At 42.0% G+C, this 14,557-nt stretch overlaps 2 protein-coding genes across 2 annotated transcripts in view; one reads left to right on the plus strand and one right to left on the minus strand.

Moving 5' to 3' along the window:
- Positions 1 to 14,557, minus strand: part of veph1 (ventricular zone expressed PH domain-containing 1) — a 54,751-nt gene that overhangs the window by 38,870 nt on the left and 1,324 nt on the right. Inside the window, exon 3 of the mRNA XM_076100878.1 lies at positions 12,983 to 13,157. Within this exon, the coding sequence (XP_075956993.1) occupies positions 12,983 to 13,157 (175 nt within the window). The remainder of the gene's footprint in view (positions 1 to 12,982; positions 13,158 to 14,557) is intronic.
- Positions 158 to 8,126, plus strand: ptx3a (pentraxin 3, long a). Its single transcript, XM_076100370.1, has 4 exons — positions 158 to 481; positions 2,537 to 2,696; positions 3,319 to 3,770; positions 6,171 to 8,126. The coding sequence occupies exons 1-4, from the start codon at positions 340 to 342 to the stop codon at positions 6,833 to 6,835; spliced, it is 1,419 nt and encodes a 472-aa protein (XP_075956485.1). The 5' UTR covers positions 158 to 339; the 3' UTR covers positions 6,836 to 8,126.

Below are 14,557 nucleotides of genomic sequence, written 5' to 3' on the forward strand. Positions count from 1 at the left end.
TAACGAGAGAGTGAGAGAGAAAGAAAAAAAGGGAGAGGGAGAGGGAGAGGTGGGGAGTCATTAGGGAGGAGGGACAAATGTTGCACGAGAGAGAGAGAGGGGTTGAAAAAGAAGAGAGGTGGACCTGCAGCACTGTAGAGAGTGAGACAGACAGGGAGAAGCAGCAGAGATCAAAATAAATAAATAACACACACACACAGCTAATCGCACACATACAGACACACACAGACAAGCAGGCAGGAAGAAGAGCAGACCTGAAACTTAACCAGACACACTCTTCAAACACTCTCACTCTCTCTCACACACTCAGTCGGCAGCAGCAGCAGCAGCAGCAGCAGCATGTTCCAGTGGAGGCTCCCCCAGGCAGTGTGTGCGCTGTCGGCGTGCGTGTGTCTGATTCTGGCCTATGAGGAGGATGATATTCAGGTCAACTTCGCTGACCCCTTCTACAATGAAATCATAGGTGGAGAGACACCAGAACGTAAGTGTTAAACCGTGTGTGCATTGGGGTGATTCATCTGATTAAGACTCACAGATGGAAATGTTGCAATTGAATTCAATTCTGGGAGCGTGTCATTGATTTCTTGCAGGATTCATGCATGGGGTTGTGTGAAAGGTGAGCTCAGGACTTTATGAGTCATCATCCCTTTATGTTCAGTATCACTACTGAGATTGAACTCCGTTACAAATATACCGTTCGAGCAGGACCTTAAAACTGACAAAATAGTGCTGGACTATGATTTAAAAAAGAAACATTGAGCGACGGAGGGGAAATAAAGGAACAGTTGGGGTCCAGCTGCACAGTAGCCGCTTCACAGGTTGCAGAAAAATACAGTTAAGGCAGTTTGTTGTTTTGGATTTGTGCTTACTTTATATTTGATGTGCTGCGGCAGCTTAAACTCAAAGATAGAGAAAAAGACAGAGCTAAGAGATCACAGTACGTAGAGTACACAGACCGTTGGCACAGAGTTTTGTATGAGACGAGCAGCATCAAAGAAAATGCTGAGTCAGAAAAATGGGCTTTTTCAACCAACACATATTACAGCATGAATGACTGGTCACCAACCGCAGAACCACGACAGTATACTGTATTCATCATGAAACTCTTCTCCCAGCTGTTCTTAATGATCTTGATAAGAAAGTGTGTGTGTGTGTGTGTGTGTGTGTGTGCATGCGTGCAATGAATCCCTCAAAGCTTTAATTTGGCATTTGTTTGTTGTTTTATAACTGGCGGGAGGTATAATTGCAGCGCCAACAGTTAACAGGCAGAAAACTTAGCTCGGGGCGCAGCAGAGAAAAAGGTGGGAGCAAATACAACATTTCATAATTGGCTTGCTGGACTAAGGAGGAAAACGTTAAATCACGTGAGTTACATGCAGTTTTGGGATCAGTGCTTCTGACCTGCTCGCATCTCTGAAACTCAGGACGGAGTGGAATTTATATCAACAAAGGCAGAGAGGCCATGACACAGTTCATTTTGCCTTTCTAAAATGATAGAAGGCTAAAGGACAGTACTCACTCGCAGACACTCAGCTCATTTGCGGATCTATCCTTCTTAAACCTCTGACAGACCTGTACTTTTAGTTTGGTAAGTTGGCGTCAGCAGAGTGCATGAACCTTCTGTCTAATTCTCTTTGAGCCTTGGGGACAGGCAGACAAAACACATCCTGCAGTCCTGTGATAATACCCTGTAATAGGTCTGCAGGTATAAACAGAGTTTGAGGGGCTCAAACGTTAATCAGAACAGTGTGTCTGACACATTCTCACTCCCCTGGCTTTGCTTTATCTCGCTCCTACTTTCAGCAGCTCTTTCCTTTTCATTGTAAACAAAACCTTCCTTTTCCTTCCTTCTTTCTCCTCATTCACGCCGGGAGGAGCCAGATGATCTTGCCGGACAAGCAAAGTTGTTTATGAGTCAATTGTACCGTTTCTTTCTCACGTTCTCTTATCGCTCCACTAACGACCTCATTTCCTCTTTTGTCCCCATCTTTACTCTTCATTTTACCTGCTTTTCAGCTATCTCCAGTATGTTTCTGTCTTTCTTCTTGTAATTACGGTCCTTAAGTTGCAAATATAAGTCAGTCCAATCTGAACAAACAGATATAATAAAAGCGCATAAACAATTTCTGAGTATATCATTTTCTCCAAAGTCTATCGCAAATAAACATCTATAAACTGGCTTAGAAATTATAGAAATAATTTCCTTCACTGTCAAAGTAATCCAATGATGGTTATCTGTGAATTCATGGGTACATTGCAAACAGGTACTTATTTAGCACATTTTTAAATGGTGCCCATTTTGCCCAAATGCAAACAAATACAAGCTACAAAAGTTGGTAACTAGTTGTACCAACTTTGTAGCCATTATGGACATTGTAGTTCCAAAGAGGATAATGGGGGGGATGTTGAGGAAGTGCAGTTGTGTCAAAAGGAAATTCTTCTCTACATGCATGCTGTTGAAACCCAAACAACTTCATCTTCCGTTTGATCTTGAGATTAACCTGTCTCTCCCTCTTTTTACAATCCCTCTATCCAGCCACACAGAGTCAAGCCCCCTGCAGTTCTCGAGACCTGAACAAATGGGACAAACTCTTCTCGATGCTGGAAGACAGTCAGATGAGAGAGAACATGCTGCTTCAGTATGCAGGTGACATCATCAAGGTGGAGATGGCTTCGCTGCGTGGAGAAATGCTCAGGTTGGTTGGACAAAGCGATCAGAGGTCCGAGAAACTACCGTCTCAAATGAGAAGAAATGAGTTTTCATGATAGATGCACAAGTCAAGCTAAGAAGGTGAAAAGAGCAACTAAGTCACGATAGTAAAAAGGTCAGGTTTGAAACTCAAATGAAACTTAAAAATCAGTTAATCTCGAGCTCAAAGGTTTGCTACACTGGTGATCAAAGTCTACAACTTATAAGTGCAAATACTAGTATTGCTATCGTGATCCATGGAGGTACAGCAACTAATGATTATTCTCATTAGATATATATATATATACACACTTTCTTGATCCATCGATTAACGGTTGGTCTATACAAATGTATGCATTTTACCATCATAGACAACTAGCAAATATTTGTTTTTGAGAGGATCTGGATTTTACCTAATTGATTACTAAAAGAAAATCGCTTCAGCTCAACTTGCGACCAGTAATCTGAATCCCTCCTGTTCCTAAACTCAAATGGTTTTATGAGTGAATTGGGAACAAAGGTCAGTTCCAGGTCAAATGCTGGTGCTAAATGCAGCCTCGGTTGCTGAGGATTGTTGACACAGTTGAAAAGGTTCAAATACATTCATTTACATTGGTTCTTTTGGTCAGATTTGGAGCCCAGTATGGTGGCTCCTGTGGGGTTGCAATGGAGACAGCAGGAAGAAGGATGGCCTTGCAGTTGGAGGGCCGCCTCAAAGAAACAATGGAGCGCGTCAAAACCAGAGATCCGACTTCTGCTGCCGCTGCTGCTGCTGCTGCTGCTGGGAATTCTGTCTCTAACCGCTCGGAGGCGATGCTACAAGAGCTCCTCTCCGCAGCACGAATGCAAGCTTCCCGACTTACCAAGCTGGAGACCAGCTGCCTTAGCAGCCCAGGAGCCAGGATGGGGTTGAATACAAAGCCAGGATCCCAGCTTCCAGAAGATGGAGAGGCAGGGCTCCAGGAGCAAGAGGTCACATCACCAGAGGTGGCTTTAGGCGGGGTGCTGGCAGCAATGCAACAGACGAGGGTGGAACTGGAGGAGGTGCTGAGGTCATCGAGGCAAAGATTACTACCCGCAGGTGAGACATCCATCTTAACATCAGCCAACTCTGTGTCTGTCATTACCTCTTGCTTTCTTTGTGTTTGTCTTCACCTTTCTCAACAATGCCAACAAAACAACCTTCCACCTTCAATTTTTTTCCTCCGTGTTGACACATTCAGGTCACGCCTCGAGCAAAAGAATGAGAACCCTTTGCTTGTGAACGTTCAACAACTAATCATGCAGCTTGTGGTTGTCCCAAATACCTATTCCTTCTTATTCTGTATGTCTCCAGGCATGTTGTCCTCCTTAAGTAGCAACCTATCATTTTCCCTTCACAATTAGTCAAACATGGAGAAGACGGGCCAGTGGATGGTATGGGGTCCGTTCTATAATGTTCACTTATTGCCTCTTATTGATGTTTAACATTTATTTAAAACACATTTTAGAGAGTCATCAAACAACAACAAAAAAACTCAAACTCTCAGCTCAGGCAGAGTGGGACATCATTCATCAAGCTTAAACCTTTGCCGTTAGCTATTTTCATTGATTTACAGAATCATTTAAAGATACTTTTACATGTATAAAGATAATAATGGAAGAAAATAAATGCAGGAAAGGATAATGTAGAACTTTTGCTGGACTGACTGTGAACACAAATAAATTCTTCTCGGATTCAAGCCAGCACGGCATATGGTTTGCATTATCAGAGCTACTACTTGAAAAAACACTGACTAATACTAATACCAATGTAACTTTAGAGATTAAGTGACTAAGGGTGAGTAGGTAGACTTGAACCAAGTTGAGTCCCACAAAGGCACCACTCATGTCAGTAAGACAACTTCATTTCCAAGAATTAATCAAATAACTGCAAAAAAAGGATATGTTATATTACTCACACCTTTACAGTCCAGAAATATAAATCTGAACCAGATGGAAACCATCATATTCTCTCTCACACACACACACACACACACACACACACACACACACACACACACACACACACACACACACACACACACACACACACACACACACACACACACACACACACACACACACACACACACACACACACACACACACACACACACACACACACACACACACACACACACACACACACACACACACACACACACACACACACACAATTATTATTATTTTCTGAGTGGCAGAAACCTGAGACAATTACTTGGTATCCAAGAGAGACAAGGAGAGGAAGAGACACTAATGGAGATGAAAAATAATGATGAGAAAAGAATAGAAAGGAGAGTGAAGAAGAACAAAAACACACAGTGAGACAAAAAGCAACAGCTTTCCAGAAGGATAAATTGCCCAGAAAGGCTTCGCTTAAAGGAATACATCAGGTATCAAACACAATTTCTCTCTGTTTTTTACGTACAAAAAAAACTAAACAACAAAAGTAGGTTTTACAATGTAGAGTGAGTTCAGAGGAGAGTACATGAGAGTGAGCGAGTGAGTATGTTTGAATGATTAAAAGGAGAGAGGGACAGGGGAAATGATAAATGAAGCAGAACAGACCAATGAACCAGATGATCCAGAGAGGGAGAGGTGTGTGTGAGTGTGTGCATGCGTTGTTCGGGCAGGAAAGAAAACTCCCATGGTTCATGACCTCATCACCTGAACTTGAACTGACTTCCATATTTACTGTAATAATGCCACATATATGTACCTTTTCAAAACGGGAGGAGAATGCACCGTATGGCTTCACAAGCATTCCAAATCTATTTTACATAAAGACATTCATCCATATTATTCAACAACATATTCCAATCAAATTCACAAATGCATTTCCCTGTATCTGGTGATCGGTCCAACTACAAGAAGGTAATATACGACAGGGTCTAGATAGCTTCAGCTAGCTGTAGCTTTAAATTGGTCGTCTTAATATTAAACAGTGTGGAACCGAAGCCATCTGCTTTTAATGTAGAGTCCCACGAGGTTCAACTGCGGGCCCATTTCTTATCTCTACTTATATGCTCCTATACCAGGAAGTATCATAATCAAAAATACAGAATGTTGTTTCACAACAAACTGTTTTAAACAAACCCGATCCAAAATGGAAACAACAACCTTGAGGACATCAAATGTTGGCCGGCTAAAACTTTCTCCAGTTGAATAATAATGACTTTAGAATCATCATATGCGATCCTGCACATAAAACCTCCCTTATGAAAACAGACATGGGCACATTATCCTTTTCAGCAAAGCCATATATGGATGTCTGGTACTGATGTTTATATATCATTTCAATCAACTTCTAACTTAGTGCTTTTTAAATAATATTGCTGTTGCTAGTCTCCTAACCAAGTTTGCTTGTATGAAAAGCCTAAAACCTTCTGTGAGACAAATGATTCAAGTAAAATCAATCACCGATACTAACAAGTAACACCATACATGTCTTCTTTTTTAGGTTATGAGATGGCGCTCCTCTTCCCCATGCGTTCCCGTCGGATCTACGCCTCGGTCATACCAGACGGCCCTCTCTCCATCTCCGCCTTTACTGTCTGCATGTGGGTGAAGCCGACCACTGTGTCCAACAGAACCGTGCTGTTCTCCTACGGGAACCGTCGCAACCCATATGAAATCCAGCTGCTGCTGGGTCAAACCTCTGCGCTCTTCACCGTCGGAGGAGAGGCTCACCTGGTGGAGGCCCGGGATGTGGTGAAACCAGGAGGCGCTTCAGAGTGGATCCACTTGTGCGGGGCTTGGTCATCCGAGCAGGGCCTGGTGTCCCTGTGGGCAGGTGGGAAAAAGGTGGCCTCCACACCCGGAGTGGCGGAAGGACACGTCTTACCCGACGGAGGCTCACTCCAGCTGGGGCAAGAAAGAAACGGCTGCTGCCCTCTGTCTCCAAGCAGCGGGAGCAGGGTGACAGGGTTTGAGGAAGGGTTCGATCCAAAGGTGGCGTTCGTGGGGAAGATGACAGGAGTGAACATGTGGGACAGGGTGCTGTCAGAGGAAGAGATTTCCCAGCTGGCTTTGCGGGAGGGTCAGGGCTACGATCTGAGGGGGAACATGGTGGCGTGGGGAGTGACGGAGATGGTGCCACATGGAGGCGCTCAGTTCGGCAACTGACAGGTTCCTTGAGGTGGAACTTTTCATCATTATCGTCATTGTGAGTACCAGCAACATCTTAATAAGCTTTCATGATGAAACTGAAGATATCATGCTTTTATCATCTTTGTCCCTATAGTTAAATGTTTTAATTATTATGTTATTTCTTTTCTTCGTCATCTCAATCGCCATTATCATGAACAATAATGCTGCAATGAACTTTACTGGACATGTTCAAATGAGAGAAAGCCAATGTTGTGAGAGACTGAAATTTATTTTTGTAACATAATCTTTTGAACTGAGGTCATAATACACACATACACACACACACGCATTCACTCACACTGATGTAAATTCAGCTTCGAAAACTTGTATTGTAGCAAAAGAAGTCCTGCATTTACCAAAGGCTCTGGCAATTAGACTGCAGAAAAGACAAAGAGTCTATTGTTAAAGTGAACGGGTTGTGAGCCAGTAAACAGAGTAATCAGCAGACAGAGGAAAATAACAAGAGATTATCTTGTAACTGTAAAGTGATGCAGTTGTTAGAGTAACGATGCCATTTTATCTCTTTCTATCTAGATTTGTAAAGAAATAGCTAGTGCAGTTATTCAATTATCAATGTTAAACATGTTAAGCATTAATATAACACAATATTTTTGTTTTCTATCTTTGCAGTCTTGTAGATACAATTATTATTAGATGTTTGAGATTGACTGTCATCTATCCCAATTAAAAGCAGCGGTACCACACTAATGTGTTGATGATGTGTTGTCATGCGCAGTGCAACATATAATGTATAAAATACCTGCTTTCATTCATGGACAACCAGCAACTGCAGAAACAGCTTCAGACAAAACTATTTTAGCAACTTATTAATTAATTCTCATCATTTTCTTGTAAAAGCTTTTAAAATATTTTTAAGACCTTATATTTCCAAACGTGTAGAGTTTACATTTATACGAGTTATATAATTCCAGTTCTTCTTTGTTCTTTTTTTGTGAGCAATTCAATTTTATATTTGTCTGTTCTTTTTTGAAACTGCATAAAGTAATAGAAGTAAAACCGTTATATTTGTAATGGGAGATTGACATTGATTTTGTTTTGTAATTTTTAAGAGAAACTGAGGACAATGTTTACACACTAATCATTTATGAACTAAGTTGTCTTGTATTATTGTATTATAATGTAAATTGCTTATGATATTCTTGCGAAAAGGTGAAATTGAATGTATTTTGTACATAAATATATTTTGCATAACATGACTGGATGAATGGAGAATGAGATATGAATAAACATTTCAAGTTATATTATATATTCTCTTGCTGGATAAGCAGTGTCTGTGTGTTTCTGTCGTTTCTAAGTCTTATCAAGTGTGCTTATGGTTTAAAGGGTTTTGACTTTCATTCGTTCACGCACACACTCGCTGGTAGCAGACGAGCTACCATGCAGGGCTCTGGCCTGCTCATTGGGAACAATCTGTGACTTGCTCAAGGACACCAAACCTACAGTTAGCGGACAACCAGTTCTGCCATGTGAGCCACAATACTCCCCCCGTAACCACAGGTGAGATTTGTCCTGCACACAACTTTTCACCCGGAGTCAATCTTTACATTTTTAAGTCTCATCAGGGAAGACCTCTGCCGAGTTCATCGAGTTAGGTGTTTGCCTTTTTAAAGGCACTTCATTGTTAGTTGAGGGGAAAAGTCCAACTGTAAAAAATGACATTGAACCTACGCTGCTGAAATATGAATTGAAACGCATGTTTGACACGGACAATACATCTGCATCTGCATCAAATTCAAGACACAGCTATAAAGATCCTTCCATATAATGTATACAATCTCCTGTCGATTCAATTTAATCCGGCAATGACACTGAAAATACATCTGCAACAGCAGACAAATAGCACGCAAGTTGTTGTGCAGCTCACACATGCTTACAGTTTACTGAGGCCCATCCTGCTACTTGCCCATTAGTGAAATATAACAGGTTTCTCCGGCAGCTACAGCCTCTGGATAGTCTCCAACCGTTCCTGTAACCTGTTGTGAAATGGAAACGTCACCTTTCACACTGACTGCCATCCAACCCACCCTCCCGGACTTTCCTCACTCTGCCTTCTCTTAACCTTATGAGACAAAGTACAGTAAGTACACATGTCTCGCAGCAGGGGAGCCTGAAAAGACATAAAACTTTGACAGATGACACATTCCAAACGTCAGTGTTGCCTTAAGATCTGGTTTTACTTAGAGAAGGAAGAAACTCTTAGCTCCAAAATCCTTATGTGGCAAAAGCAATGCCATATGTTGCCACACATATGTCAGTGTGTGCGTGTGTGCGTGTGCGTGTGCGTGTGCGTGTGTGTGTGTGCGCGCGCGCGACATCCGATAATGGCCAAGCCCTTATTTTAGCAAGCTATAAAACCTTCACGCTATATCCTGCTTCTGGCTTCCTGTAACTAGTAAACGCACACACATTCTCATAAAGCTCGCTTTACATGGAACTAACAGATATATAACAGATATATAATAGAGATACAACAAAGGACAAAATGCAGCCAACACATTGCCTTCCACAGAACACAGAGAAACGGATGAAATCAATAAAAACCAGCATGTGGCGACCTCAGGTTTTGATAACAAACTTAAAGTGTAAACACACACACACATGCACAGTGTGACCAACTCATCATCAACGTCACCCGAATCCCATTACATCAGCTCACATCCTGAACAGAGGGGCTTCTGGGAAAAAGAGATGTCATCTGTTTTTACTTCTACAAGCTTTGTGTGTGTGTGTGTGTGTGTGTGTGTGTGTGTGTGTGCAGTTTGGCATGTGTTTGTAGTCTTGTGTTTATGTTGTGTTGTGTTTATGTTGCGGTTCGAGAGGGGAGGAGAGAAGTAGGGGCTAGCTAGGCTTAAAGAGGCAACATGAGGTTGAAATGTTCAGAGTCTCAGCAGTGGGGGTAAAAATTTGAAACTGCCGAGGATGCAATAAAAACTGCCCAAGGAAACGTAAATCTGAACTTACTTTAATAAAGCCCTCAAGCAAGCCTTGTTCACTTTCATCATTTCTCTCAGTATATACTGTATATATATGTGTGTGTGTGTGTGTGTGTTATTCCAGATGTCATAAGACCAACCATCAGTTCGTCATCCCCTGTCCAGCCAGGTCACAGCCACTGGAAGCTTTTTAGTGTCTATTTGCATAGAACTTTCTATCCCTCCGATCTGTTTCTGTTTCTCTCTAAGCTCGCACAGAAAGACCAGGTTTCACTGTGTGCTGGTGAACACGCGTGTGTCCTGAAGTGTGATATATTTTGTGATGACTTTGGGGAGGTCATAAATCTATTGGAAAGAAATTGCCAGGTCCAAGTTCAGTGACAAACATTACGACTGTATCTCCCCTGAGCGGCTGACCAACGGGACTTTGACGCGTGCATGTGGACAACAAACTGTAAACATCCAAAAAGAAACGCATTGATATGACACGCCGATACACACGTGGGACTTTATTTGCATCTCTATTCGATCAAATGAACTGAGTTTGACTTTGGCCCAACACCGAGCGCATAGCTCATTAGATTACTCAGATGGAACAAAAAAGTTGGAGAGGTTGAACAAACTATTACAGTTGAGTGTAATAGATTTTCAATTAGTTAAACTTAAAATATTCCCTTTTAAGTTTTAATAATTTCTATAAGGGTGCCCTGTGGAGTTTTCTTGTAAACAAAGAAAACAACTATGTTTACATACAATGTTTCTCTCCTAAAATAATTGTGTGTATACTTGAGAGGTAACAAACATTTATTTCCTTGTAAAACCTTTGCAAAGCAGATCGTTTTCAATATTTTAAATCATGCATTATTTACGTCCATTTTTTAAAATCTTGCTGTCTTATTGCTCTTTGCCTTTGCTGGCGCATTGCTACGCTTCTTCGCCATTACCGCCTTCCAAAATCGATCAGCATAACATGACATGTGACATGTCACCTTCGTGCTCGCTTGCATGTGCATCCTCATCTTTCTGCACAATGCAAGCAAAACATGGACATACTTGTATAAACGTTGCTCCACAGCGCTACTAATGGTTAAATAGTTAACGGAGTACCTTAAATAGAGCAGAAATCTCAAAAAAAGCTTCCAAAATGCTCCAGAAAAAGAAATAGCGTTAGCTGATTTGATTTGATTTGATTTGTTCTTTTTCTGGAAAGAAGCCGTGGTGTTTCTTTCTTTAGCATCAACATCTGACTTCAACAGTAAGCCATGTTGACAGGCATAGGTTTTCAACACAGTACTCAAGTGAAAAAATAATCTTATTAGTCTCATATAGCAACTCTAATCAGAGAAACACCTGCTTTCTGTCTCCCCGTTGGCAGGGCATCTCTATTTTCAGCCACAGTTTTATGACCAAAAGGTGTAAAGTGTCTTTCAACTATTTAACGCTCTAAGCCCAAACGCTGGCTAAACTTCACTTGTATAATAAACCAGACAGCAGAGCGCTAAGCTGTTTCATGTGCTGAGCTGCTGGCAGAAAATGTGCTCGGTGGGAGCATGACTGTGGTGGGCGCCTCACTTTGGTGCTGCATGAGGTGATAAGCACCATGCGATAGTAAGTGTGTGTGTGTGTGTGTGTGTGTGTGTGTGCGTGTGAGGTGATAGTTCAGCATGTTGCCAAAAGCAAGAAAAACACATCTGTGCATCTCTACACAGAATCATGTACACATAATGAGACCTAAATTATTTCTAGACAAAGAAAACTGTTTTCTTTTAGCTGAACCGCTGCATGGCAACCCCCTCGTATTAATGGAGCAATTGTGTGTGTGTGTGTGTGTGTGTGTGTGTACACGCCTGAGGTGTAAACAGATCTCCATCAGGCAGTGCTAACTACGGTTCTTTAGACACCTACACCACACTAATGAGCTTGAAAATCATGTGTTGAAAAAAAAACAGGTTTCAGGGAAAACAGGCAGAAAAACAGGTTTCAGGGAATAGCTGTCTTAAACATCTGACCAGAGGTCAGCTCAGTTTCCCTCTATAACCATTAAGAGGGGAAGTTGAAGACAGTACGGATCAGATCGATGCCTGAGGACAAGTCCACCTTAAGAGGATACGTGCCTCAGGTAGATTCATATGATTTGGTCATTGGGGAAAAAAAACATTTGATTTTCTTCAATTGTTTGGAATTTAACTATTTGTGGGGCAAATCAATGAAAGCAATGAACATGTTTTTTTTTGTATTAATCAAACAGTAAAGTAGACAAAATACAACCAAGTTGAAAAAGAATATTAACACAGACAAAAAGAAGAAACTGCACAACACGAAACATCAGTTGTCCTTTTCTCCACACAATAACTACGTCTTACGCATGATTTTCCATGCTGCATCAAAGGGCCATCGGGGGAAAAGATGATTTGCAGCAGCTGTTATTTACCATCATATTTATCCCTGGTGAGCTGGCAATCATTATAAAAGCATTCACTACAGCTCATCATAGGATAAGTCTGTGGTTTGCTACTACGACGACAGCAGATTACAACAGTAATTCATTTTTCCACTCCAGTAAACCAGCTAATCCCATTGTTGCAGCCCTCACAGTAAGAGCATATAAGCACTACTTCTACAAGCCCAACCCACATGTCAACCATCAACAGCTAAATAAATACATCAACGCCTGTAATGAAACCCTCTTAATGTTCATTCTTAAGCAGAGCTCTCCTGCAAAGCTCTTTCTGTGACTCTCCTTCTCTTTATAGTCCCTACAAAAGGCACACACTCATACCCCACCTCAACACACACACACACACACACACACACACACACACACACACACACACACACACACACACACACACACACACACACACACACACACACACACACACACACACACACACACACACACACACACACACACACACACACACACACACACACACACACACACACACACACACACACACACACACACACACACACTTCGTCTGTATCTATCTGGAGCAGCCTAAACTAAGGAAAGGAGAAGAACTGTAATGCATTGCATTGAATTTGAAAGGGTAAAACTCCCTCACTTCACCTCTTTTTAACAGCAACATCTAAAATATGTTGTGTGCACGTTAGTTAATATGTGTGCATCCTCTTCTGTGTATGAACATGTGTATGCGCGTCCTACCTCCCAGCACGCTGAGCGTCATGGCCTCCGTGTGCTCGGCCAGCAGATCGGCCTTGGCGATAGCAGCCAGGGAGAGATAACTGGACATGTTCCTGCTCAGCTCCCTGTTGCCGCTCTGCAGGAACCGCACCGCTACCGGGACGGCCAGCACCATGACCGAGGGACAACTGTAGTTCTGAGGGGACAAAAGAAGGTTGAGAGGACAGCAATCACCATACATTCAAGGGAAAGGAAGGAGACACGGGGGCTTATATTTAAGGCTTGTATTTATTAAGGGCTTTTATTTAACCACAAGAGATCTGGCTCTCTCTAGTCCTCGGTCATGACAAAACATGAAACGATTCAAGTACATAGGGGAAAGGAAAGGAAGTGTGTTGTGTTTCAGGATGCAGACACATGCAGACGTTTTGTCTGAGGAAAGGGATTTGAAATGCACTAGCACCCTCAACAGGACAGACTGATATCAGGTCTGTGTGTTTGTGAGTGAGTGTGTGTGTGTGACAAGGACACAGAAAGATGGAGGAAGAGGGGACCCCTCCCCCCCCTCCTTTAGCTGCGGAGGTCTAATGGTGAAACTTTAGATTTACATTTCTAAGACCATCAGCACCTTTGGATGTGTTTCATGATGTATTATTTATCTGCAATGTTAACTGCACCCCTTGGACGTTACAATTTATCGTTAAGCAACTTATTTCAAACTCAACCTTCCTCATCTACTTCTACTTCAGAATACCCAGAATGCCTTTCAACCGGATGAGTTGAAAATGTGTCCTCTTTCTCTCTCTTTGTCTGTCACATCTCTATTCAGCCACTAGATGGAAGTGCAGACAAAGTATCACCAAAAAGTGTTTTTCAGTCAGGATGATCCATCAAACAATCTACCTTACATTACATTCATTTGACAGGCCCTAATTTTAATCCAAACATACATTAAATGTTTTGCCCATGTTCCTCATGTATGGATGTCCCGTCTCTCTCTTTAATCTAATCAGCGAGATTTAGAGCCAGTAGATGCCATCATAAGCCGGAAATCTGCGGGCTCATACATGTGTGCGTGTGTTGCGCACAAGCAGTGAGCTAATGAAAACCTTCCTTCCTGCAGTCTTGCTTTTTGCTCCTCTCTGTGGGAGTCTCAGTGGAGGGTTAAGAAGAGCGTTTGTGCATCTGTCGATTCGAAATGACAGGAAGACAAAAAGAGTAGAAGAGATCATAGAAGAGATAAAGATAGTCGGAGGGTAAGAGAAGGTAAAAAAAGAAAGAAAGAGGGAGAAAGGGAAAATAGGTAGAATGAAATCATGAGGAAAAAAAGATTGAGAACGAAAGAGAGTGAGGAGAGAGAAGTGCTTTCCTGATAAGTTTAGAGTTTAGACATCAGAGCCTGGAGTTGCTGTCAGAGCTGTCAGAACTTTTAGTTTCACCTCTACGTGTGTGTGTGTGTGTGTGTGTGTGTGTGTCTTACCCTCAAGAATCGGTCTCATTAAGAGGGAATTAAGCACATTCCCAAAGGAAAAGGAAGGGGGGAGAGAGAGAGTGAGAGAGAGTCCCTTTGCTTTTAAGCCTTTTAGAAGCAGAGGT

This window comes from Anarhichas minor, unplaced genomic scaffold (genome assembly GCF_050575085.1).
Source record: "Anarhichas minor isolate MPS153535 unplaced genomic scaffold, ASM5057508v1 ptg000026l, whole genome shotgun sequence".
NCBI lineage: Eukaryota > Metazoa > Chordata > Actinopteri > Perciformes > Anarhichadidae > Anarhichas > Anarhichas minor.